Consider the following 27,894-nt stretch of genomic DNA (forward strand, 5'->3'; position numbering starts at 1 on the left):
CATTTCCGCCCTGGGAAAATGTTTCTGGCTGGCCACTCTATCTAAGCTTCTTATGATCTTGTACACCTCTCTGAAGATTTTGCTTTTAAAAATAAATGTGTATAATTGTTTATGCACTGTGAAGACTTGAGGGATATTGTACAGAATTGTGCCAGTGTACTGCATATGACATGATGAATAATTTTCCATGTCTACTGGTTTCCAAGCTTTCATGTTAATGAGGTTCTCCCCGTTATTTCCCACTGTATGCAGGTTGTTGACCAAATAGACCATCTTACCTGTGACCTGCAGCTGGAGGAGGAAATGACTGACAGCTCCAAGACTGATACTATAAATAGCACCTCAAGTAGTACGACAGCCTCAAGCCTGGATAAGGTCAAAGTGCACTCAGTTAGATCAATTTGTAAGACAACAGTGACTTCATCAGCCATTTTAACGGTGCTAAAGAAGACCAATCCCCCACCTCCGCCTCCACGATTAACACCCATCCGATCTGAGGACCCTTGCAGGCCCCCTATCTGCATGAACCCTCTGAGGACTAATGGGGCCTTGCTTCGCAATGGAGCAATATTGTGTAAGACAGATAAAATGCCAAATGGAGATGTATGCTGTCTCCCTGGTAGCAATCCAGAAAAATTGCATAAACAGCCACCAGTGCCCAGAGTCGATAAAAACAGATATCAACAGGTCACACGAGAAAGAGTTCGATTTAATGAGGAAGTTCAGTACCACGGCTACTGTCCAGATTGTGATGTTCGGTATGATATGAGAAACAGGGATGTGCACTTGCATGGTGAATTAAGCAACACAAAAGGGAAACCACTTCATCAGTGCCCTCCCCTTGAAAATGGAGGATCATGCGGAAACTTTAGTACTAATTTCTCAAACATAAAAGCTAAAATCACACCTCCACAGACTGCTCCAAAACCTCAAAAGACTATTCTGAGGAAGTCAACAACCACAACGGTTTGATGCAAGGATCTTGGAAACTTTTTTGTATCCTAATGAATTGAGCACTTTCTAACCAAGCAATAAAGAGCCAAAACACATACCCAGTGTTCTCCAGAGAAGTGTTAGAGAACAAATCACGGTAAGTGTGTCTACTTCTTCTTTCAAACTTTCTCAGTATTTATGTTAATAGTATGGAAACATAAGATATTTTCTAATTAACTCGTTATATTAACTGCATTACAACTATAAAGATGACACTTTAAAGCCATAGCAAGGTTCAGAGTTAGGTCTTAAAAATTCATGTTACCGTATCCTAAACGTAATTCTCCCTTTTTGATTCCTACATTTATTCTCATTGCAATTCTTAGTTAACCTTCATCAGTTGATGCACTTAATATTTCTGACAAAATCAATTGTATTCACTAAGAATAATGTAAAATTGAAAGATGTAATTTAATTATAACATTAAGGTAACAATACTCTGTTATTTAAAGTACTAGGCATCTACAATCTAGAGTATGCACATTGACCACCACTCTTGAAATTTGGATCCACTGAAGTCAGTAGAACCAAATTTAAAAATAAATTCTGCTATTGCACTGCATGCTTAATACATCTAACAGAGGATGAAATTTATCCTGCATCCAATGAGATTTAATTAATCCAAATTGTAAAATGCATGACATTGTTATATTGAATTGAATTTATTTAAATCTTAGATCCGTCCCACAACATGAGCAAGTAAAAATTTTTGTGTTATTACTCGGTTGCAATTTTCAGACGTGTATTTATAAGTCTAATAGTTTGTAGGAAGAAGCTGTCCCATAGCCTGTTGGTCCTGGCTTTAATGCTATGGTACCATTTGCCAGATGGAAGCAGCTGAAACAGTATATGGTCGATGATCTTCCCGGCCTCTCTTACTCACCTGCTGCTGTAAATGTCCTCAGTAGAGGGAAGTTCACATCCACAGATGTGCTGGGTTGTCTGTACCACTCTCGCAGTACCCACCAATCAAGGTTGGTACAGTTCCCAAACCAGGCGGTGAAACAGCCAGACAGGATTCTCTCAGTGGTGCCCCTGTAGAAGGTCTTGAGGAGTTGGGGGTTCGTGCTGAATTTCTTTAGATGCTTGAAGTGGAAGAGATGCTGCTGTACTTTTTTTGCCACACAGCGGCTGTGTACAGTCCAGGTGAGATCTTCAGTGATGTGTATACTGAGAAACTTGAAACTACTCACCTTCTCAACTGCAGACCCATTGATGTTGATCGGGCCGAGTCGGTCTCCATTCCTCCTGTAATCCACGATCAGCTCTTTTGCTTGCTGGACGCTGACAGAGAGGTTGTTATTTTAGCACCACTGTGTCAGGGTGTTAACCCCTCCTCTGTAGGCTGTCTTATCACTGCGATAAATAAGGCCGATCAATGTTGTGTCATCTGCAAATTTGATCAGCAGATTGGAGCTGTGTGTGGCAGCACAGTTGTGGGTGTAAAGGGAGTAGAGGAGGGGAATCAGGACACAACTCTGGGGGTCACCTGTGTGGGGGTCAGAGGGGCAGAAGTGAGGGAGCCTATTCTTACCACGAGTTGGCAATCCGATAGGAACTTTAGGATCCAGCTGCAGGCCGAGGTCTCTGAGCTTCCTGTCAAGTCTGGAGGGAGTTATGGTGTTGCATGCTGAACTGTAGTCCAGGCACAGCATTCTAATGTATCCATCCCTCTTCTCCATTTGAGTGAGGACAGTGTATAGTGCTGTGGTTATACAAATTACAACTGAATCAAATGTACTGTTAGTGGTTGTAGCAGTCTAAGATTGTGTTAATAAGGGAAGGAAACTGCATCGTTTACTGGAAATAATTTCATTGAGAGAGATATTTCAGAAAGAGAAAAAAATATCGTTTGACTGCAGAATTTTCTTTTTGTTTAAGCACATTGTTAAATATTCCCTATTTTACAAATTATACTGTGCTTGTTTTAGTTGTCCTGTAGCTTTTCATGGGGAAAACAACCACTGTCTGGTGGATAAATGTTCATAAAAATGCATTATGTTTATTTTTTACAATAATTGGTACACATATGAAAAATACAAATAAGTTCATCTTTTACAATTTAATTACTGCAGAGACATCGTGATAAAACTGTGTGTGTATATATATATATATATACACACACACTCAGTTTAGTGCACTTTGATTTAGAAATCTTATGTCAAACAGAGGGAATTTGCATAAATCTTGAGCCAATATGCATCCAGATTAAGTCTTGGACAAGCTGTTGTACAGATGGCATTAACTTCTATTTAGTTTGCTCTGCTGCTTTGTTTTGTTTTCTTGTGTAATATGTTACAAATCAATCAGCCTCAATCAGTAGGTATTCTAGGAAAGTGAAAATAAAAACTAATTTATAAAAATGGATATTATTCCAAGATAATTGCACTCTAACCTTAAGCTGATGAATGATTGAGATCAGGATTGCTGACAGAAAAGTCTTAATTACTGTGATATGGATAATCATAATGACAGTAAAGTAATTCACTTCTTAATGTTAATCTTTCATTTTATTGCAATATCAAATAAGCATAGAAAAAAGTAATGAGCTTGCATTTACACAATATATAAGAATATAAAAAATTATAGCAGTGGTTTCCCATTTAGTGTCTCAAACCTATTCAAATTCGGCAAGATTATTCCTTGATTTCTCTAATATTCAGTAATCTACCCATCTTCTGTTTTGAATGCAATCAATGGTCGACTCTTTACAGCTATCAAAAATACATTCCTCTTGGGGTGAAGAATTTCATCTCAACTTGGCTCTAAATTGCCAGCCCCTTAGTTTGGTGTTACGATCCCTATTTATAGACAGCATGGTCACAGGTAAATAACCACCTACCCTGTCAAGCTAAATAAGCATTTGTACTTACAAAGAGATATCTCTCATTTCCTCTAAACTTTGGAAAACAAGAGTTTAGCTTATTCTCTCCTCATTATACAGACAACTTTCTAAGCCTGAAGTAAGTCTGGTGAAACTTCATTGCACTGCATCCATCACAAATACAATCCTCTTTAGTTAAGGAGACTAAAATTGTATACATACTCCAGGTGTTGTTTCACCAAAGCTCTTTTACAGTTGTATGTTGGCCTTGTTGACCTTGACCGTCCTGTTCAAACTGTCTTGCAATAAAAGCCAACATAAAACTTGCCTTCTGAATTGTCTGCTACATCTGTCCATTAACTTTCATTGATTTATACACGAGAACATTCAGCTCCCTTTTGAACATTACATTTCCCTTCTAATAAACTAATTAACCTCATATCATGATATTGCTCATATACATAGCTTGCCATCTTTATTCCATTGCAGTTCCTTTAACATCCAAAAAAACCCGTACAGTTAATTGGTTCACATTACTCCACTATATAGACTATATAGTGGAGAAGAATGAAACATGAGCTCCTTTTCATATTGACTCTGCTCAATGATACTGTTATTTTCTAAGAATGTTCATATCATTTTTATAGATACCACCACTACCCAACTACTGATATGAGGGTACCAGATTGGCAGTTCATTGATTTCTCTCCCGCTCCTTTTCACATAGCAGGCTCTACTACCCTCCTGTCTACTTGAAACATTTCAGATTCTATAGAAGTTTGGATGATGATATGTAGAGTTGATGGTGAGGTTGAGGTTCTGGGGTACTTGCAGACACATGATGAAACCATGTCAGCACGGTTTCCTTAAGGGGAAATCTTGCCTGACAAATCTGTTGGAGTTCTTTGAGGAAGTAACAGGCAGGATAGACAAAGGAGAGTCAGTGGATGTTACTTACTTGAACTTTCAGAAGGCTTTTGACAAGGTAAGAGCCTGTGGTACTACAGGAAAGATATGAGCATGGATAAAAGATTGGCTAATTGGTACAAGGCAAAGAGTGGGAATAAAGGGGGCCTGTTTTGGTTGGCGGTCTCTGAGTAGTGGTGTTCCGCAGGGGTCGGTATTGGAACTGCTTCTTTTTAGATTATGTCAACAATTTCGATGATGGAATTGACAGCTTTGTGGCCATGTTTTCAGATGATACTAAAATAGGTGGAGGGCAGGTAGTGTTGAGGAAGCAGCAAGTCTGCAGAGGGACTTAGATCGGATGAATCGGCATGAAGTAGCAGATGGAATATAGTGTAGGGAAGTGTATGGTCATGCACGTTAGTAAAATGAATAAAGGCGTAGATTATTTTCTAAATGATGAGCAAATACATAAACCAGGGGTGCAAAGGATCTTGGGCGTTCTTGTGCAGGATTTCCTGAAGGTTAACTTCTGGGCTGAGTCAGTGGTAAGGAAGGCAAATGCAATGCTAGATTTCATTTTGAGAGGAATAGAATATAAGAGCAAGGATGTGATGCTGAGGCTTTATAAGGCATTGGCCAGACTGCACTTGGAGTATTATGAACATTTTTTGTCCCCTTATCTAAGGAAAGATGTGCTGGCATTGGAGATGGTCCAGTGGAGGTTCACAAAAATTATTCCAGGAATGGAAGGGTTAATGTGTGTATGAGGAGCATTTGATAGGCCACTACTGACTGGAGTTTACAAAAATTAGGGTTATCTCACTGAAACCTGAATGTTTACTATGGTGAGTGAGTAGAGGGCCAGAGGGCACAACATCAGAATCGAGGACACGCATTCAGAACAGAGATGAGGAGCCAGAGGGTGGTGAGTCTTTGGAATTCATTGGCATGGATGGCTGTGGAGTATATTGAGTATACTTAAAATGCAAATCTGAGGAAGTCACTTCAAATTCCTCTGAATATCGGGAGCATTTTTGAAAACACTCACACCATTTACAATTATTAAAGCCCCGCACTCCGGGTCGTCTGTAATCAAGACATTTGATGGCCCCGTGTCTGTCTTGCTCCAGTGAAGGCCTTGTTATGGCTGAAACTGTGCCTCTGCATTCTGGGATCCATTTGCTCTGCAAAATACAGACCACATCTAAGCAAGTTTAGTCTGAGTATTGGAAGACCACAGTCAGTGATTATAGGTGGTGAGGGGTAGCATTGCAGCAGGCCTGGAAGATCTAATTCACCATTCCTGTAGCTTCAGAAAGAGTGCTGAAGGACAGATAATACCATTGCTAAGGAGGGTGAGACCAAATAATTTCAGGCCAGTCAGGCTAACCTCCTGTGAGAAATCATTAGAAGCAAGTCTGGGGATTTTATGTTGTCACATGGAAAGTCATGGTTTAATTAAATCAGTCAGCATGGATTTGTAACATGAAGATTATGTCCAACTAATCTGGCTGAATGCTTTTAGGATGTAATGAGGAAAATCAATAGGGGTGGTAAATTTGATATAACCTACTTCTTTTTAGAGTCATAGAGAATTCAACAACTGAACACAATGGAAACAAGTCAATGCCAACCATATGCTTGCATCTACTAATCTAATTTGCTGCATTAATTCCATATCCCTCTGTGCCCTGCTCATTCAAGTCCTTATCCAAATGCTTCTTCAATATTGTTATTGTTCCTGTCTCTCCTTTGTCAGTTCATTCTAGGTATCAACTACTGTGTGTGTGGAAAACCTCCTCCTCATAAACATCTTCCCTCTTACCTTAAGCCTTTGCCCTCTGGCAGCTTTTGACACCCCTGCCATGTGAAACAGACACTGGCCATCTACTATATTTATGCCTTTCATAATTTTATATGCCTCTACCATGTCACTTTGCTGCCTCCTTTATTCCTGGTGAAACAGTCCCAGCCAATGTAATCTGTTCTTATAACACAAGCCCCCCCTCAATCCAGGCAATATCTGTGTGAAACCCTTCTGCACCCTCTCTGGTTTCACACATATTTGGTGACCAGTATCTCACACAACAATCCAATCGTGGACAAAATAGCATTGAGAACAGGTATAATACGATGTCCCAACTCTCATACTCATTGTAATGGCTGTTAAAGATTAGCAAGCCATGTGCTTTCCTTACCACTCTTCCTTACCTGTGTTGTCACTTTCAAGGAATGCAAGTTGAGATGCTGCGTGAAATGGTGAAAAACCTATAGGAGATGTGTTCTAATTCCCTTCAAGTGTTATTGTGAAAGCTTGGTATGACAACAGTCCCTATCACATTTTTAAAGGACTTTTGTAATAGAGTTTTCAATTCTTATCGGAAAATTATTAATACATCCCATGAGAGTGGAGTTTTTCCAGATGCCTTCAAAACTGTGACTGTCAAATCCTTATTTAAAAAGCCAAACCTTGATAGTGAGGTACGGGCTAACTACAGGTCTATATCAAATCTTCCTTTCCTGAACAAGATTCTTGAGAAAGTCACCAACTCAACAACTTTCTGAATGAGAACAATATTCCAGATGCATTTCAGTCAGGTTTTAGAGCAAACCACAGCACAGAAATGGCAGTCATCAAAAATATCAGTGTTAACAGAGTCTCAGTTCTAATTCTTCTAGATCTAAGTGCTGCATTTAAAACAATTGGCCATAACATTCTCCTAAATCGCTTTGAGAATCGAGATTGGCTCTCTGGTACAAATTTCCTTTGTTCATATATATTAGAGAGAAAATTATTTGTCTGTCTTGGGGACCAATTTTCTAAAAAAGATACAATGTACTTTTTGGTGTCGTTCAGGAAAACTGTCTTGGTCCCCTACTCTTTTTGTTACACAATACATGCTCCCTTTAGGAGATATCACTAGAGAATATAAACTACCTGACACACAATTGTATATCTCAATTGAGCCTCATGATGATAACACCTTATCTTCTCTGACTTCTGGTATAGCTCTAATAAACAAATGGATGTGCAATAAGTTTCTAAAACTAAATAGAGATAAAACTGAAATACTTCTGATTGGTCCCAAAGCCAAAAGAGATAAACTTTTTGATGAACTTTAGAACCTGGCTCCCCTTATAAAATCAGAAGTTACTAGCCAGGGAGTTATCCTTGATTCAGATTTGAATTTTAAATGCCACGTAAAGAAAGTGACCAGAGCAACAATTCTACATTTTGCAAAATATTGCAAAGATATGTTCGTTTCAATCACACAATGATGCTGAAAAATTAATTCATGTCTTTTTATTGCAGAGACTAGATTACTGCAATGCACTTTTGACTGGCCTTCCAAAGCTTCAACTAATTCAGAACACAACTGCTAGATGTGTAACCAAAACCAGGATGAGGGAATATGTCACTCTTGGACTAGATAGATAGATAAATAGATACTTTATTGATCCCAAGGGAAATTACAGTGTCACAGTAGCACTACAAGTACACTGAATTACAAATATTAGAAGAGAAGTAAAAAGAATTTTAAAATGTTAGCTTAAACAGTCTAACAGGAAGGGATTGTCACTTCCCCAGTTACAGGTTGACTCATTATAGATAGAGCCTAATGGCCGAGGGTAAGAATGACCTCAAATAGTGCTCTTTGGAGCAGTGCAGTTGTCTTGGTCTATTACTAAAAGTGCTCCTCTATTCAGCTAAAGTACTAACTACTCTGCATTGGATTCCTGTATCTTTTATAATTTATTTTAAAGTTCTCTTAATTGTTTTTAAACCTCTTAATGGTCTGGGACTGGAGTACATCACAGAATCATTTTTGTTTTATAATCCTGTTTGAGTTTTCAGGTCTTCTTCGGTGGGTCTCTTAAATTTAAACAATCTCCCTCAGAAGATAATTGGCAGATCAGTTTTCTTGCACTACATTCCCTAACTGTAGAATTCAAAACCTAAGACAATAAAGGATACAGACTCAGTTGATACTTTTAAACACCAGCTCAAAACCTATTTACTTAATCTTACTTTTAATTAGCATCATTTTGTCTTTTGTTTTCATGTTTATTTTTATTTTATTTTCATGTTTGTTCTTTTATCCCATTGTAAAGCACTCTGAACAACATCATCTGTATGAAAAGTGCTCTATACATAAAATTATTATTATTTTCTTCAGTGGAATACTTTGCAATTAAAATAGAAGCAAGTTGTACCACACAAAATCAGCAGGGATCCCGAATCCACCTTATGATTTTCCCAGTAGGCAACTTACCTGAGTTCTGGAAAGATCAGTGGTACAAGCATCAATCGATGTCATACTAACCCACCAATCTTAGATAGTGCCTTTTCTTAGAGCTAACAGACGTACTGCACTTCCTCGAATCACCCAGCAGCTTAGCGTTTTGTGGTCAGTCGTGAGCATTCTCTGTTCATTCTGCTCATTACTGATTCTGCGTTCATTGAAACATACCTCAGAGCAATCCTCTCACTGGAAGCTGACCAAATCCCCTCAGGTATAGCACAAAATGTTCTGTCTACAGTTAGCATTCCACAACTCAAAGGTCATTAAATGATCTTTCAGTGCTATAGGCCATCAGCTAAACTACTAGCTTCAGATGATGCCTAAATCATCACAGCACCATCAATCATCAATCCTTTTATATCTTTGGCACTTTTATTGTGGTAATGCAATATGCAAGTGAGGAATACTAAGGTCAATTACATTTCTCATTTCTTAATATATCCAAAGCACAATATGTTGGTAGTTCAATTTAAAACATAAACCTACGTCAAATAATCTAAGTGGAACAGGTGTAAATCAGGCTATTGATTTGTTGCTAGTAGTTTCATACCAGTGCATAGATTCATCCATGTGGATTGACTGTTTTATGAATTTTATGAAGTTTCATTTTATTTCATTCTTTATTGCACAGGTGTCCAAAACCTTTCTCTCGTTGGCCCACTCATCTTGTAAGATAGAATCCTATGGTACGATAAGGTTCAATTAATAGTCCCACATAATTTGTAAAAATATCCTGTCATGAAAATGAATCAGTTCAAATTTGGTAAAAAGACAGGAATTGTCTCTCTCCGATTACCCAGATACAAATGTCAAATCAGGAATAAAATGTAAGGGCAAAGAGTGACCTGCTGATTGTGGGTTATCTTACTTCAGATCACATAGCCTATTCAGTGTGTAAAAAAAAACGAGAAATAAGAATACACTTTTAATTCCCTTTGGGCTTCTTCAATCAACCTATTAAATTGATGTCTGGGAAGGATTCATTTCCAAGTTCCTATGATATTATTATGTGGAGATCTTTAAAAACTGTGATAGATATGCTCAGAAAAGATTTTAAAAAAGCAGCAAAATAATTAACAAGTTGTTATTGGTCTGTAAAGTATGCCACTGATTCAACAATTCATTGTTCTCAATGCCGTGGAGTACATTTAACACCAAGGGAGTTCTCTCATGCTACTTTTGTACCACTGAAGCTCCACGAGGGATAACTTTGAAGCATTTCTTGGAGAGAGAAAAATACAATCATTAATGACATGGTAATATCAGGGAATATCATCGTGCCTCAGATTTTTTTTTTGCCAAGTGTTTTATTTATTATGATCCTATTTGTACATAAAATTAGACTTGTCAACTAGGGATAGCTTGAGAAGTCAGTGAATAGGTCCAGTCATCTGAATTGACCTTTGCCCTTTAGTGAATAATGTATTGGCTTGATTTTTACCTGTGCAATACAGCGTTAGTGCTCATCCAATAGAGATCTCTTTATGATTTAAGCTTATCAAACAATATAGCATACCTACGCAATAAAACTGGAGACAATTGTGCCTGGAGAATGCAACTAACTTTATTAACTTTAATTTGATGTTATTAGCAGAGACACAGCATCTTCATGTCCACATTTATTGTTTCAGGTTTTCGAGTTTTTAAGCAGTTCAGCTTTTCCCTCCAGTCAATGTTATAACTGCATATCCACCATAATCACCAACAAGAAGTTTATAAGAGTTTACAAAGAGTAGGTGGTTGAGGAGACTCTAATAAATAAAAATATAACTCTAAATGCTGGGAATATAAAATATTCAAAAAAATTACACAATATTCTAGAAATACTCAACAAATCAGGCAGCATCTGGGGCGAAAAAACAGTTATCATTACAGATCAATGACTCTTCATCAGAACTGTTCCTCTCTCCACAAATCTTTCCTGCTGCTGAGTATCCCTTGCTTTTTCCATGTCTATTACTTAAAAAAAATATTTTAACCGCTGCTGTTTATGTATGGTCCACCATAATTATTTTTAACAATCACAACAGTGCTATGTTGTTATACCCCAGAGTTTCAAAAATCGAAGAATGTGCTTTTTTTATATAGAAATATTGCCAGGATGTTGATTCAACAAAACAACAATACAGAGTAAAAATTTTTGCTTGTAAATGTTGAGTCTGAAATATGTCGGCTGGAAGAAAAGAAAACTTGAATAACCAGAAGCAGAAACAGTTATTAGGGGAATACACAGCTTGATATTAGATTGCACACACTGGCATCCCGTATGTGCCACATGATCCAATTTAAATGTAAAGTCTTTGCACAGAGACCTTGTACAAGTTGCATGAAGCATCTGATGTTCCTGCCTGCTTCCACGCATAATGCCTGGAGAATGCTACAATAGGTGTCTATTGCTGTGCTTGAAAATACTGTAGCCTTGGAGTCTGTTGCCCAGAATCCACCTGAGATGAATTACTTCTAAATAATATTTGTACCCAGATTTCCTGCCTATTCACTGCAACTTCCTCACCAACTTCAGTCTGATATTGTGACATGACAATGCCGTCCTCCAACTGCTCGTTTCCTCACCACTCAGCCCTACAACAACCTTTCATATCTATTGGCTTCTCAGCAACCTCTGCTTCCTATCCCAATACTTTCTCTAACATTGCAGTCTTTGACCCTTCCCCACTTGTGGATCTCTCACAACCAACCAACCAAGCAAGTAAACCACCATCACTGCCCCATGATTCCATCGGCACTTTAACCGGGGACTCAGCATTAATGAATTCCCCAGTGGTAGGCCTATCAACCAACTGCACATTGGCCTATTGTATATTAATTGCTTTTAGAGTCTTAGCTGTTTCTGTCTCTGAAGATAATTTTCTTTAAGAATGATATATTGTCAGGAAGCAAACTATAAGAAAAAATATTTGAAGAGAATGACTTAACAAGGACAAGTATATTTACATAGCTGAAAAGAAGAGAAGTGGCCAATAATATTACAAGGGAAATTTGGAAAGAAAAATACACAGTGGCAAGAAAGCCATATCAGCTAGAAAAAGCATATAAAAACTGTGAAATATGTACACTTAATGGGAGATAAAACTGCCGTCTAGGAGAAATGTTTTGACTGGGTAAGTGATAAAAGTAACAAAGGCAATTACTTGAAGAGAGTATTATCAGAAGCAGATATTTTCACAGGAACTGAATGTCAACTAAAAATATTGAAAGAAACAAAGAGCCATGGATGGAAAAAGTAAGTTTTCAAAGAAAGAATTTAAAATTTATAAAACAGAAATTGGAAGTTTTATGGCAATCTACGAATGTCTAAATCTTAGAATGAAGGAATAAATGACAAAAATTGAACTTTTTTCCTCGTCATGTACAAGGCAATTGCTAGAGGTAAAGGAAAGATTACTGCAGGCACTCTGACCCAAAAACAAATAAAAATCAAAAGGAAATTACAGTAAGGATCAAAATGTTGGTAGATGAATCAGGAGATGGAGACAGAGAGATCAAGAAAGGGGAGAGAGTTGTCAGAGATGGACCAAATAATTTTGAGATCATAAACACGAGGAATTCTGCAGATACTGGAAATTCAAGCAACACACATCAAAGTTGCTGGTGAACGCAGGCCAGGCAGCATCTCTAGGAAGAGGTACAGTCGACATTTCGGGCCGAGACCCTTCGTCAGGACTAACTGAAGGAAGAGCTAGTAAGAGATTTGAAAGTGGGAGGGGGAGGGGGAGATCCAAAGTGATAGGAGAAGACAGGAGGAGGAGGGGTGGAGCCAAGAGCTGGACAGGTGATTGGCAAAAGGGATATGAGAGGAACAACACCTTATATTCCGTCTGGGTGGCCTCCAACCTGATGGCATGAACATTGACTTCTCTAACTTCCGCTAATGCCCCACCTCCCCCTCGTACCCCATCCATTATTTATTTATATACACACATTCTTTCTCTCTCTCTCCTTTTTCTCCCTCTGTCCCTCTCACTATACCACTTGCCCATCCTCTGGGTTTTTCCTCCCCATCCCCCTTTTCCTTCTCCCTGGGCCTCCTGTCCCATGATCCTCTCATATCCCTTTTGCCAATCAACTGTCCAGCTCCTGGCTCCATCCCTCCCCCTCCTGTCTTCTCCTGTCATTTTGGATCTCCGCCTCCCCTTCCCACTTTCAAATCTCTTACTAGCTCTTCCTTCAGTTAGTCCTGGCGAAGGGTCTTGGCCCGAAATGTCAACTGTACCTCTTCCTAGAGATGCTGCCTGGCCTGCTGCGTTCATCAGCAACTTTGATGTGTGTTGCTTGATTTTGAGGGCAGGTGGAATTGGTAGCAAATTTGATAAGATTGATTAGTTGCATATGGATTCACATAGCAGCGCCAATGTAGTCATTAATATAGTGGAGAAAGAGCTGGGAGTGTTAGCAATGTACATTTGGAACATGGATTATTCCATGTAGCCAATGAAAAGATAGGCACAGCTGGGGCCCATGTGAGTGCTCATGGCTATACTTTTGATCTGAAGAAAATGGGAGCAATTGAAAGAGAAGTTGTTAAGGGTAAGTACATGCAACATACACAAGATGCTGGAGGAGCTCAACAAGTCAAGCAGTATCTATGAAGGAAAATGAAGAGATGATGTTTTGGGCTGAGGACAACTTCTGTCAGATGGAGGAGGGTGGTAATGGAGAAGAACTGGCTGAATCTACTATCAGGAAAGAAGCAGAGAGCCTTGGTGCGTTCCTGATGGGGGATAGAAGCATACAGGAACTGGATGTCAATGGTGAATCAGAACTGTGGAATTGAAAGTTGTCTGAAGTGGTGGACTGCCTTCAAAGCATCACAGATGTGGATGGGAAGAGACTGAACCAATGGGAACAAAATAATGGATTTTTTATGGTAACATTATTCCATCAAAAGTCTTCACCTTCATTAGTAATATTAATCAACTTCCTCATGGTCTTCCTTGCTTAAAGAAAATCAGTCTCAGCCTCTATTTTCTCCACTCACTGAAAATACCCTTGTCCACATCTTTGATATACCCCAGTACAGCACCCAGAATTAGGCTGAGTCTAAACTAATGACTTATGAAGTTGTAACATAATCTCCCTGCTTTTATATTTTATGCATTTATTAAAAAAAACAAATTCTTTTTTCCCACCAGCTTCATCAAGTTCTTCCATAATCAAAGATATGCATACATAGTGAAGCCGGGCTTCTCTCTCCATGCACTTCAATGAAGTTTTACTACACACTATAGTTTCTGTTGCATTTCATTTGGTGGTGTAGCTGTTAGTGCGACGCTATTACAGCACTTATGTTCAGAGTTCAGAGTTCAATTCCAGCGCTGTCTGTAAAGAGTTTGTAGTTTCTCCCCCCGAACCACGTGGGTTTCCTCCAGCTGCTCCAGTTTCCTCCCACAATGCCAAGGCATACCGGTTGCTAGGTTAATTGGTCACTGTAAATTGTCCCATGATTAGGCCATGTTAAATAGGTAGGTTGCTGAGCAGTGCAGCTCATTGGGCCAGAAGGACCTTGTCAGCACTGTATCTCTAAATAAATAAATAAATAAACAAATACCAATATCACTTTACATTTCTTAACATTAAATTTACTGTGCACATGTCTGGCTATTCGGCCAGGTTACTAATGTCCCCCTGAAGTCATCTTCCAACCTCCTCAGTACAATAATTTCAAATGTTTCCTCAGCTGCAAACTTATGTCTTTGAACCTTATAACTTTAATAAATATCAGTAAGACCAGTCATCCTTAAATTAACTCCAGTCTGAACAATTTAGTGAGGTGCACATTTATGATGTTGTGGCATAGTGTTGTATGCCATTCACATACTTTAATATCTAACCCAAAATGAATTATAAAAACAACAAAGAATGCTCTTTGTATGTGTGCTACTTGGTTGCATTTTCTGCAAGTTTCACCTTTAAACCTGCATTGGTTTGGTGTATGTGAGCCCCTGCCACAACAATAGCATAATTTGATTGGCCAGGCACGCTTCTTTTTGGATGTTGCAATTTTGCTCACGCTCACTTTCATTCCTGACTGCAACTCAGTTGTGTCTCTGCCTGCAGGTTCCATTAATACAATGCTTCCGACTGATCTTTTAAATATTAGAAGCCACTTTTGATTGCTTTCTTGTAAGATTCCACAAACTAACTGATCTCTAAGTGGAATATTAACCCCATCACTGAACTGTTAATACTCAGACAATCTCTTCAATCCAGCCATGTACACTGAAATGAACTCCCTTTCCTTTAGATTTGCTTATGAAACCTAAAGTGTTTGGCAATCAACATTGGTTTGGGTTCTGAATGTTCCTGCATTGCCTTCACAGTATCAGCAAAGCTCATTTCAGCTGGTTTGGTTGAGAGCAGTCAAACATTAAGCAACCTGTATGCTTTTCCGCCTAATGCACTCATTAAAACTGCATTTGTTTTTCATTTGCTTTAAAATACTGCTCAATTCACTCAGTATACATATTCCGGTTATCTCTTATGCAATCAAATGAGTCTTTCTTTCTGATGTAGTCAGCCATTTCTGCTTTTTTGTTTATGATTATTATCACCTGGTACTCCCTGTTTATGAACCTGTGGATTATGTTCATTTCCTGCCTTCTTTAAACTTGAACATTTTCTAATCTTGCAAAGAAATCCTGCTGCGTGTCTTTTAAAACCTTATTTTAACTTAATGTGCTTTATTTTAACTTAAACATTTAAAACATAAAACTAATAGGAAACATAGAGCTGGCAATGTGTCTTTGTTTCATTTTTACTTTTAGTGAGACACACACCTATGATGTAGGTCTAGTCTGAACAATTTAATGAGGTGAACACTTATGATATTGTGGCATAATGTTGTATGCCATTCACATACTGTTACATATGATCTTTAATGAATTATGTAAACATCAAAGAATGCTTAATCAAACAATATACTTACAATATCACTCAAATATTACTGAAATATTAAATGTACAACATCCAGCACCACCAAAATCCCATATGAATCTAATATCGTAAGACAGCACTATTTTCTATAGAACCTAGAACAGTACAGTACAGTATGGGCCCTTCAGCACATCATGTTGGGCTAAACTTTTAACTTGCTCCACATCAATCTAACCCTTTCCTCATACATAACTTATATCTCCCCATTTTATTTCATCCATATGCCGATCTAAGAGTCTCTTAAATGCTCCTAGTATATTAGCCTTTACCACCATAGAAAACCATAGAAACCATAGAAAAACTACAGCACAGAAACAGGCCTTTTGGCCCTTCTTGGCTGTGCTGAACCATTTTCTGCCTAGTCCCACTGACCTGCACACGGACCATATCCCTCCATACACCTCCCATCCATGTATCTGTCCAATCTTTTCTTAAATGTTAAAAAAGAACCCGCATTTACCACCTCGTCTGGCAGCTCATTCCACACTCCCACCACTCTCTGTGTGAAGAAGCCCCCCTTAATGTTCCCTTTAAACTTTTCCCCCCTCACCCTTAACCCATGTCCTCTGGTTTTTTTCTCCCCTTGCCTCAGTAGGAAAAGCCTGATTGCATTCACTCTATCTATACCCATCATAACTTTATATACCTCTATCAAATCTCCCTTCATTCTTCTACGCTCCAGGGAATAAAGTCCTAACCTATTCAACCTTTCTCTGTAACTCACTTTCTCAAGTCCTGGCAACGTCCTTGTAAACCTTCTCTGCACTCTTTCAACCTTATTAATATCCTTCCTGTAATTTGGTGACCAAAACGGAACACAATACTTGAGATTCAGCCTCACCAATGCCTTATACAACCTCATCATAACATTCCAGCTCTTATACTCAATACTTTGATTAATAAAGGCCAATGCACCAAAAGCTCTCTTTACGACCCTATCTACCTGTGACCCACTTTTAGGGAATTTTGTATCTGTATTCCCAGATCCCTCTGTTTTACTGCGCTCCTCAGTGCCTTACCATTTACCACCTACGTTCTACCTTGGTTTGTCCTTCCAAAGTGCAATACCTCACACTTGTCTGTATTAAACTCCATCTGCCATTTTTCAGCCCATTTTTCCAGCTGGTCCAAGTCCCTCTGCAAGCTTTGAAAACCTTCCTCACTGTCCACTACACCTCCAATCTTTGTATCATCAGCAAATTTGCTGATCCAATTTACCACATTATCATCCAGATCATTGATATAGATGACAAATAACAACGGACCCAGCACTGATCCCTGTGGCACACCACTAGTCACAGGCCTCCACTCTGGGAAGCAATTCTCTACTGCCACTCTTTGGCTTCTTCCATTGAGCCAATGTCTAATCAAATTTACCACCTCTCCATGTATACCTAGCGACTGAATTTTCCTAACTAACCTCCCATGCGGGATCTTGTTAAAGGGCTTACTGAGGTCCATGTAGACAACATCCACTGCCTTCCCTTCATCCACTTTCCTGGTAACCTCCTTGAAAAACTCCAATAGATTGGTCAAACATGACCTACCACGCACAAAGCCATGTTGACTCTCCCTAATAAGTCCCTGTCTATCCAAATGCTTGTAAATTCTGTCTCTTAGTACTCCCTCCAATAACTTACCCACTACTGACGTCGAACTTACTGGCCTATAATTTCCCGGATTACTTTTCGATCCTTTTTTAAACAACGGAACAACATGAGCCATTCTCCAATCCTCCGGTACCTCACCCGTAGACACCGACATTTTAAATATATCTGCCAGGGCCCCTGCAATTTCAACACTAGTCTCCTTCAAGTTCCGAGGGAATACCCTGTCAGGTCCTAGGGATTTATCCACTTTAATTTGCCTCAAGATAGCAAACAGCTCCTCCTTTTCAATCTGTACAGTTTCCATGATCTCACTACTTGTTTCCCTTAATTCCATAGACTTCATGCCAGTTTCCTTAATAAATACGGATGCAAAAAACCCATTTAAGATCTCCCCCATTTCTTTTGGTTCCGCACATAGCCGACCACCCTGATCTTCAAGAGGACCAATTTTATCCTTTACAATCCTTTTACTCTTAATATACCTGTAAAAGCTCTTTGCATTATCCTTTACTTTGACTGCCAAGGCAACCTCATGTCTTCTTTTGGCCCTCCTGATTTCCTTCTAAAGTATTTTCTTGCACTTTTTATACTCCTCAAGCACCTTATTTACTCCCTGTTTCCTATACATGTCATACAACTCTCTCTTCTTCTTTATCAGAGTTGTAATATCGCTTGAGAACCAAGGTTCCTTTTCACTTTGCCTTTAATCCTGACAGGAACATACAAGCTCTGCACTCTCAAAATTTCTCCTTTGAAGGCTTCCCAATTACTGATCACATCCTTCCCAGAGAACAACCTGTCCCAATCCATGCTTTTTAGATCATTTCTCATTTCTTCAAATTTGGCCTTCTTCCCGTTCAGAACCTCAACTCTAGGACCAGATCTATCCTTGTCCATGATCAAGTTGAAACTAATGGTGTTAAGATCACTGGAACCAAAGTGCTCCCCTAGGCACACTTCCATCACTTGTCCTAACTCGTTTCCTAACAGGAGATCCAATATTGCATCCCCTCTAGTTGGTACCTCTATATATTGACTTAGAAAACTTTCCTGAACACATTTTACAAACTCTAAACCATCTAGACCCCTAACAGTATGGGAGTCCCAATCAATATATGGAAAATTAAAATACCCTACCACCACAACTTTATGTTTCCTGCAGTTGCCTGCTATCTCTCTGCAGATTTACTCCTCCAATTCTCGCTGACTATTGGGTGGTCTGTAATACAACCCCACTAATGTGGACATACCTTTCCTGTTTCTCAACTCCACCCATAAGGACTCAGTAGACAAGCCCTCTAATCTGTCCTGCCTGAGCACTGCTGTAACATTTTCCCTGACAAGCAATGCTACCCCCCACCTTTCATTCCTCTGCCTCGATCACATCTGAAACATCAGAACCCTGGAATATTAAACTGCCAGTCCTGCCCCTCCTGTAGCCAAGTTTCACTAATTGCTATAACATCATAATTCCACGTGTCAATCCATGCCCTCAACTCGTCCGCCTTCCCCGCAATACTCCGAGCATTGAAATATATACACCTCAGAAGATTTTTACCACCACTCACAACCTTTCTATTTGCAGCTTTGCTTGAACTTTTAACATCATTTATTTTCACCCCAGCCACACAGTCAGCTCTGGCACTCTGGTTCCCATTCCCCTGAAAATCTAGTTTAAAGCCTCCCCAATAGCACTAACTAACCTCCCTGCAAGGATATTGGTCCCCTTGTAGTTCAAGTGTAAACGGTCTCTCTTGTACAGGTCCCACCTTCCCCAGAAGAGGTCCCAATGATCCTGAAATCTGAAACCCTGCCCCCTACACCAGTTCCTCAGCCACTTGTTCATCCTCCGGAGCATCCTATTCTTACCCTCACTGGCACCTAGCACAGTAGCAATCCTGAGATTACCACTCTCGAGGTCCTGCTTTTCAACTTCCTACCAAGCTCTCTATACTCACTCTCCAGGACCTCCTCACTCTTCCTTGCTATGTCATTGGTACTGATGTGCACCACGACATCTGGCTGATCACCCTCCCACTTCAGAATGTTATGCAAGCAATCAGAGACATCCTTGACCCTAGCACCCGGAAGGCAACAAACCATCCTTGATTCTCTGTTACGACCACAGAACCTCCTATCTGTACCTCTAACTATCGAGTCCCCTATCACTACTGCTCTCCTCTTTTTCCACCTTCCCTTCTGCACTGCAGAACCAGACTCAGTGCCAGAGATCTGGCTGCTGCAGCTTGTCCCAGGTAAGTCATCCGCCCCCAACAGTATCCAGTGCGGTATACTTGTTGTTGAGGGGAACCCTGCTCTGCCTGCCCTTTCCTCTTCCCTCGCCTGAAGGTGACCCAATTTCCTGTGCTCTGCTCCTTTGGTGTAATTACCTCCCTGTATCTACTACCTATAATCTCCTTATTCTCCCAAATGATCCGAAGGTCATCCAGCTCCTACTCCAGTTCCCTAACGCGGTGCATTCTAGGCACTATTTTCTGGCCTTCAGCATATTAATATAATAGTTATTGCTTATTAAGTTGATTTTTGAAACAAATCTGCTTCGCTAGTTCCTCACTATTGCCCTTTAAATACTATATACAATCTTACTATGTAATATCCTGTCTTGAAGAAGCTCTTCGCTCAAAACAGACTGTTTATTTATTTCCAGAGATACTGTCTGACCTGCTGAGTTCCTCCAGCATTTTGTGTGGGTTGCTCTGGGTCTGGACTTACACAATCTGCAGAGTCTCTTGTGCTTATATAGTTTATTGGATGTCTGCTATGAGCCTATCTGTAGTACTTCATCAAGCATTAGCAATCACAATCCATTTATTTAAACACATTTATCTTCAAAAACTCCCCACTGGATGTCATTTGTATTTTTCAAAGTGATAAATTAATTTTTTCTCATCTCATTTCCTTGAAAATTTTCTTCACCCTGGCATTAGGATGATTGCCTGTCATCGTCTGATATGTTCTTCTCGATTCCATTGTACCAGGGTTTAACATTTTCAAGCCATCACTCCCATAATTAAGCAGAATAAATAATGGTATTTTGTACAATCAGGGAAGCTTTTTGTTCCTTTGACACATTTACTTTTTCTTTAATTAGCTGGTGCTTTACTTTTAGGTAGTTCTTTTGATTAACTGTTTTAATGAAGGTAATTTTAGAAGCTAATGCGAACAATGTTAAATGAATCAACATGATATATACTGTCAGTGACATAATTATGAACCTGTTTTTATTCTCTATAGGAATTTAGATATGGTGACAAGAACAATCTTTATTTCCCTATCTAATTGCCCATGAGGAGGTAGAAACATAGAAACATAGAAAACCTACAGCACAATACAGGCCCTTTGGCCCATAAAGCTGTGCCAAACACGTCCTTAACTTAGAAATTACCTAGGGTTACCATAGCCCTATATTTTTCTAAGCTCCATGTACCTGTCCAGGAGTCTCTTAAAAGACCCTGTTGTATCCGCCTCCATCACTGTCATCGGCAGCCCATTCCACGCACTCACCACTCTCTGCGTAAAAAACTTACCCCGACATCTCCTCTGTACCTACTTCCAAGCACCTTAAACCTGTGCCCTCCAGCTAGCTACTTCAGCTCTGGGAAAAAGCCTCTGACTATCCACACGATCAATGTTTCTCATCTTCTTATACAGCTCTATCAGGTCACCTCTCATCCTCTGTCGCTCCAAGGAGAAAAGGCCAAGATCACTCAACCTATTCTCATAAGGCATGCCCCCCAAGGTAGTGAAATACAGTATTGAAATTTCTGTGATAAAAATACCCCATGGTAGCCATTAGATAAGAAGTTTCATTCTCTTGGCCTGGTGAAGAAGAAGTAGCAATGATATATTTCTAAGTCAGGATGGAGCACGAGTTTCAGAGGAAATTGTTAGTGATGGTGTTCTCACGCCTTTGTATTCAGCTTGAAGTTTTAGGTTCTATTTCCGTGGATTTGAGAAATTTTATTGAAAAAATTTTAAAGTAGTGACATTATATTTTGTAGGTGAGGTGCTCATAAGTTAGTAGTGGAGTGAATGGTATACTAATTAAACAGTCTGTCTTGCTCTAGCTAGCAGTGATCTTCTAGGAGCTGCAGTTAAACAGCCAAGTGGAGAGTATTCTATCGTACTCCTGATTTTGTTGATTGTGGATTAGCTTAGGGGAATCAGGAGGCAGTAATACTGTTGACAGCACTTACTGTTGTTTTTTTTTCAGAATTGTTTTTGTCATATACTATTTCTGGAATGCAAGTTTTCACTGAAGCAGATGCAATTATGATAATTATAATGTGAATAATTGCAGGTTATTTTGTTCATGTGTAGCATTAACTCTTTGAAGGACCTACTCAGTACAATTAGATTATCTCAATAATGACTGGAGAACATAATGAAAAAGCAAACCCATCAAAATAAACCTCCTTCAGTATCTGTTTTTCCAAGATGACATCTGTATAATGAGCATTCTTACAAGGTAGTCAGTGAGCTCTGAAATTGGCATTAATTCTGTTTTCTAGCATAGGTTCAGCAGATTCTACTTAAGTATTTTTGTTGATCTTAAATCTACCATCTCTAATTTAACTATAGTCCATTCAGCCCAAAATTCATTACTGTCAAAAAATTAGACTTTTGGAGAAGCAGAATTTACCTAACCTATTTTTTTTTCTGTTTCATTGCATGAGTTTCTGACCTTTGAGCTCTTATTACAGTTCATTTCACTGAAAGGCACCTGCTTTCATATGGGGCTAGCTCTCAGTAACCTTCGCTTGATCCCACTTGTATAGCACAGTCATGCACTGGTGGAGCTGCTGCTCCACCACTCCAGTAACCTGGATTCAATTGCTGCATCGTACCGTCTCTATGGACTTTGCACTTTCTTCCTGTGACTCTACAGGTTTTTTCCAGGTCCTCTGGTTTCTTCCCACAACCCAAAGACATGATGTTCGGCAAGATAATTGGCCACTGTAAATTGTCTCTGGTATTTAGGTGAATGTTAGAAACTGGAAGGAATTGATGGCAATATGGGGAGAATAGCTGACAAAGAATATCTAGAAGGGGGATGGAATTATACTGTGGAAAAACACAGACTTGATGGGCTGATTACACATTGTGGACAAGATTAACAAGTGCACCTTTCTGATGTCTTGATCTCAAATGTTCCAGAACAGGTTCCAAACATTAAGACATTTCTACTGTCCCTTGGAGAACCATTACCTTAAAAGGGTTTGTAGTAATGGGAGGGATAGGGAAGGGCAGGTGGAAGGGGGGCAGAGTGTGGAATCATGCATGGTATAGAATTTTGGATATCATAGTTAAGCAGCTTACCTTCCGTAACAAGAGTGCATGTTGTTTGTCCCTTCATTATTGTAGGTATCAATGAGTTTGCAAAGTTGCCTTTAATATACCCCAATGAATGCCAGTTAAGGGTATTGTGCAATTATTTTATATAATGCTAGCAAATGGACGAATTTGATTCTGATCTTATACTGAAAATAATGGCTATATATAATTTCGAAGTCAAATGAATTTTTGACAATACTCTTGCAGAGGCTTTTTTCATGATTTCATGCTCCCAGCATGGAGCTCCACCCACGAGGAACACCATCAGGAAATCAGACTATTTCTGAGCTCATTACCTACATCTTGGGGAGCAATCAAGGCTCCATGCCAGAAGTGCATGCATAAAATTATCCCAACAGACCAAGATTATTAAAGTATTCTAAACACTTTAATGATTATGATGGTCTGAGCACCAACAAAACAGCGATGGGATTCTCTCTGGAGCGGATAGCATGCGACAGGAGACAAAGCATGGGAGTAAACTGTATGAATATCTTATTGAGAAACTTTTGGGGAATGGAATATTTTGCTTGTGAGAATATTCTGATCTGGTAAAAGAGTAACTTTGATAAAGCAAATGATTGTTACTTGTTTCACCATGTTTGTTGGTTTGTAATTGAAAATGAATAAAGCAAGTAGTTTTCAGAAATTCCCAAAATGAGATAACCATAAAGGGAAATTTCAGAATGAGTGATATCAGTAGAGTAAAATCTACTTACAGAATTTATCTGTTATCTTTTCAGAATTTCACTTCTCTAATTTCTAAAATGTTAAAAAATTTAATCATTTGATTATTATCCAGTGAAACAAAACCTTTTTGTGTTTCCTCACAAGGAAACTTCTGCCAGCTGTTTCTGGTGAACTCTGGGTAGACTGGAAAATTTCAGCTACATTCCAACGCAGTCGATAAAGCAACAATTAGGATTTATAGCAGCTCTTTGGAGACAAACAAATTGAAAGAAAAGCCACGTTAAACATTGAACATGTGAATTTGCCAAGGAGCAACCAAGTCTCTTTGGATTCTGCATAGCAAAAAAAGCACACATCCAAATGTATGATTTTTAATTTGTAATATTTGGCACATTTAAAAATGTTTGCAATAAAATGTCTATAGTGAAATAAACCATGTCCCAAGAGCTTATAGAGTGGGTCACCAAACTATTTTAAAATCTGTTAAGTGCCATTCCATTGATTCTTGTTGCCTTCATATATGTAACTTCTGCTCATGTTCTCTCAAGTCCCTAATTCTACACTGTGCATCACAGGATACATACTAAAAAAGCTAAACTGTTGATTTTAATGATTTTAGGCCCCTCTCTTCCATTCATGTATGAAGGCACCTCTCTTTGGAAGCAGCAAATTCCCTTATTTTAATCTCCATTTTACAATTAATTTTCTACTCACTGGATGCCTGGCTGTTGGCTGGAACTCAGGCAATAAAATCTTTCCCATTTAGAGGGTTACGGCTCAGTAACATCAGAATAGTAAACCAGAAACTGATGCATTGCAACAGTGGGGAGGACTGTGAATGCCACAATATCAGTTAAATTGTCTTTTTGCCTTCAAGCCAAAAGATGACCTAACAATGAGAGGTTTGGGAGCTGTCAGAAAGACAGTGCCAATGGAATAGTTCAGCTTTGAAGAATACATCAATGCCTTCCTGCTCTTTGCCGTCATGCATATAGACTCAGTGGCCCCATTATTAGTACAGGAGTCGAACCTGGTGCGGTTGTCTGCTGTTATAATCCATCCACTTCAAGATTTGACACATTGTGCATTCAGGCACACATTTCTGCACACCACTGTTGTTTTGCATGGTTATTTGAATTACTGTAACCTTCTTGTCAGCTTGAACCAGTCAGGACTCTCTCCTCTGACCTCTCTCAAGGTGTTTTCGGCCACAGAACTACTGCCTCCTGGATATTTCTTGTTTGCACACTATTCTGTGTCAACTGTAAAAATTCTTGATTGTGAAAATCTTAGAGATCTGCATTTTCTGAGGTACTCAAACCACCCACCTGGTATCATCACTTATTCCAGAGTAAAAGTTACTTAGATCATATTTCTTCCCCATTCTGATGTTTGGTCTATGCAACAACTGAACCTCTTGACCATGTCTGCATGCTTTTTGCATTGAGTTGCTGTCTCATGATTGGCTGATTAGATATTTGCATTAACAAGCAGGTGGACAGGTGTAACTCATAAAGTAGCCGTTTAGTGTATGTTCCAGAAGGCTATTTACTCCTCCCAAAGATGCTATAAACAATTCTAAATCACTTATGGTTTGGGACCATTTTGATCAATGAGCTGTGGCAAAATGATCGTCAAAAGTGGCTCACTGGCAGCAATATAGGTTCAAAAGGAACTTGATATGGTGGAAAATTCAGCACATCAGGCAGCATCTACGGAGAGAGAAACAGAGATAACGTTAAGGTTCAATGATCTTTCATTGGAATAAGAGTACTTAGAAAAGATATTAAGTGGCAAGAGAAAAAAGGGAAGGAAAGAGGAGAACGTATTGGAAGGCCTGTGATAAGGCAAAAGATAAGACTGGTTAACTCATGGAAGATGTGTTTGTGAAACTCGAAAGAGACTGATGACAGGGAGTAGAAAGAGAGTCAGCAATTCAGAACAAGCATCTCAAATTACCAGGGAGGTGGAGTGAATGTTGGAAGCTTGAAATGCTGATTATTTTAAAATGGTGAACATTTTCTTGAGTTTGAATTGCTGTAATATAGCTAGTTGGGAAATATGTTGATCTTGAGTTTAGGTAGCGCTTTATTGGATTAAGTAAGGAAGCGGAATAGGAATGAGACAAAGCAGGTAACTGATCGCATAAATTAAATGTTTTCCATAAAGCAGTCAATCTAATCTTTGGATCTAGTCTCCTGTGTAGTGGAAACCACAGCATGAACAGTGAATGTAATAAACTAGATTGAAAGATGTACAACCAAATCATTACCACACAAGGTAAGAATACCTGGATGTTATAGAAGAAGTTAGAAAGATAGCCATCCTGTGAATGCACAGATAGGGGCCATGGAAGTGTGCGATATTGAAAGATTATGAAAAGTAGGGAATCTTTACAATACAAAACAAAATTGGCTAACAGCTCTTACCCAGGGGAAGGAGAATGAATTTATTTGAAACTTATATTGAGGGACAGAGATTTTAATTGGCTTAGGAATAAAACCTCCAGCCTTGCAACACTGTTTATAAATTTAAGCAATTTATTCAGGAACTGATTCTTTTTTTATGAATAAACTCTTCTCAGGCTTCCATCTGGGTGCAGGTATCAATTTTAATTGATGTTTCAATGACAAACTCTGCCATTTTGATCATGGATGATTCCTGGGCATGCCTAGTCCGGTGATATTTATACCCCCTTCATCCATCCCTCCTGATTGGTTACACAAAATAATCTGCAGATGCTGGGGTCAAAGCAACACTCACAACACGCTGGAGGAACTCAGCAGGTCAGGCAGCATCCGTGGAAATGATCAGTCAACGTTTCGGGCCGGAACTATTCATCAGGACTGAAGAGGGAAGGGGCAGAGCTTTAGTCCTTCAGACCTTCGTCTTTGTTAAAATTCTTTTCATCTAGTTTTAGAAACATAGAAACAGAAAACCTACAGCACAATACAGGCCCTTTGGCCCACAAAGCTGTGCTGAACAAGTCCTTACCTTAGAAATTACCTCGGGTTACCCATTGCCCGCTATTTTTCTGAGATCCATGTACCTGTCCAGGAGTCTCTTAAAAAGACCCTATCGTAACCACCTCCACCCCCGTCACCGGCATTTTATTTCAATGGCTTCCTTCTCTTTTAAACTGGAGATGCTAGAAATCTGCAACAAAACAGAAAATGCTGGCATCACTCATCAAATCAAATAACAACTGCAGAAAGGGAAATATAATTATTGTTTCAGGTTCAAAGACCACTTATCAAAAATGGGAGAGAAGTTAATTTTAAGTTGCAGAGAAAGTTGGGAGGAACTGACAAGACTCTCTGTGCTGGGAAAGACAAGGCAAAACAGGTTGATGGAGTCAATTAAGAAAGGTTACATTTCTTTATCTGTGCTATGTATTAGCAACAGCAGAGCAATCAGACACTTGGCATATCCCAGAAAGAGCTAAAAATAATGAGTCAACATCATGAATGAAATTGGAGAACTCTGTATTGAGTCTGGAGAGCTGAAGTGTGACCATGTAGAAAGTGAGATACTAATGTTGAAGCTTGTTGTAATAGTCTAGGAGACACAAGCAGATATGAGAAATGCACAAGCAGTCTCCTTTATCATTTTGCAGTCTTAGTGAACTTTGCAAGAGATGAACCCACGGCAGATGTGGCTAACATGATTTTCAAATGTTTGCAGCCCAATTTTTAAAGACAGAGATCGCCAGGAGTGGAGGACATATTGGGACTTACCAGGTGTCAAATGATCAAGAGCTTACCTTTTCCCAGCAGTCTTGATGAACAATAGTGAGGTCCAGTTAATTTTTGCACCTTTAACACAAATACCGGATTGTACCTTGGGCTAGTGAAGGATTCTCCTCTTCAACCAGTGAAAATATGTTCAATCATTTCCTCTCAGTATCAGGATCAAAGTAAGTAGATGGTTCCACTTAATGAAACTGATAGATGAATAGAGTTATGTAAGAAACAGTGAATCATAAACTCCATACACTTTAATATCTTCCTTAATAGGTAAATAATGAAGATCTACTCTCATCATTTTGTTTTGAAAGAGAAGGCCTTATTTACTGCTACCAATTCAAATTGCAAATTTTCCTGCTGGGAACAGTTTTTTTTCAGCTAAAAAAAAGATTAAAATTGACACTCTGGTGAAGCATTCTTTCAATAGAAGTGGGAAAATCTAATCCATCCTTATTTTTAACGTACTAAAAACGGCTGTCTTTTCTTTAATATCACATATACTGAATCAGAAT

The 27,894-nt window shown here is 39.0% G+C and overlaps 1 protein-coding gene across 1 annotated transcript in view; it reads left to right on the top strand.

The window, feature by feature from the left end:
- Nucleotides 1-27,894, top strand: part of prr16 (proline rich 16) — a 230,583-nt gene that overhangs the window by 123,126 nt on the left and 79,563 nt on the right. Inside the window, exon 2 of the mRNA XM_063069170.1 lies at nt 253-1,090. Within this exon, the coding sequence (XP_062925240.1) occupies nt 253-972 (720 nt within the window). The 3' untranslated portion in view covers nt 973-1,090. The remainder of the gene's footprint in view (nt 1-252; nt 1,091-27,894) is intronic.

The sequence above is a fragment of the Mobula hypostoma genome, chromosome 16 (assembly GCF_963921235.1).
Source record: "Mobula hypostoma chromosome 16, sMobHyp1.1, whole genome shotgun sequence".
Taxonomy (NCBI): Eukaryota; Metazoa; Chordata; class Chondrichthyes; order Myliobatiformes; family Myliobatidae; genus Mobula; species Mobula hypostoma.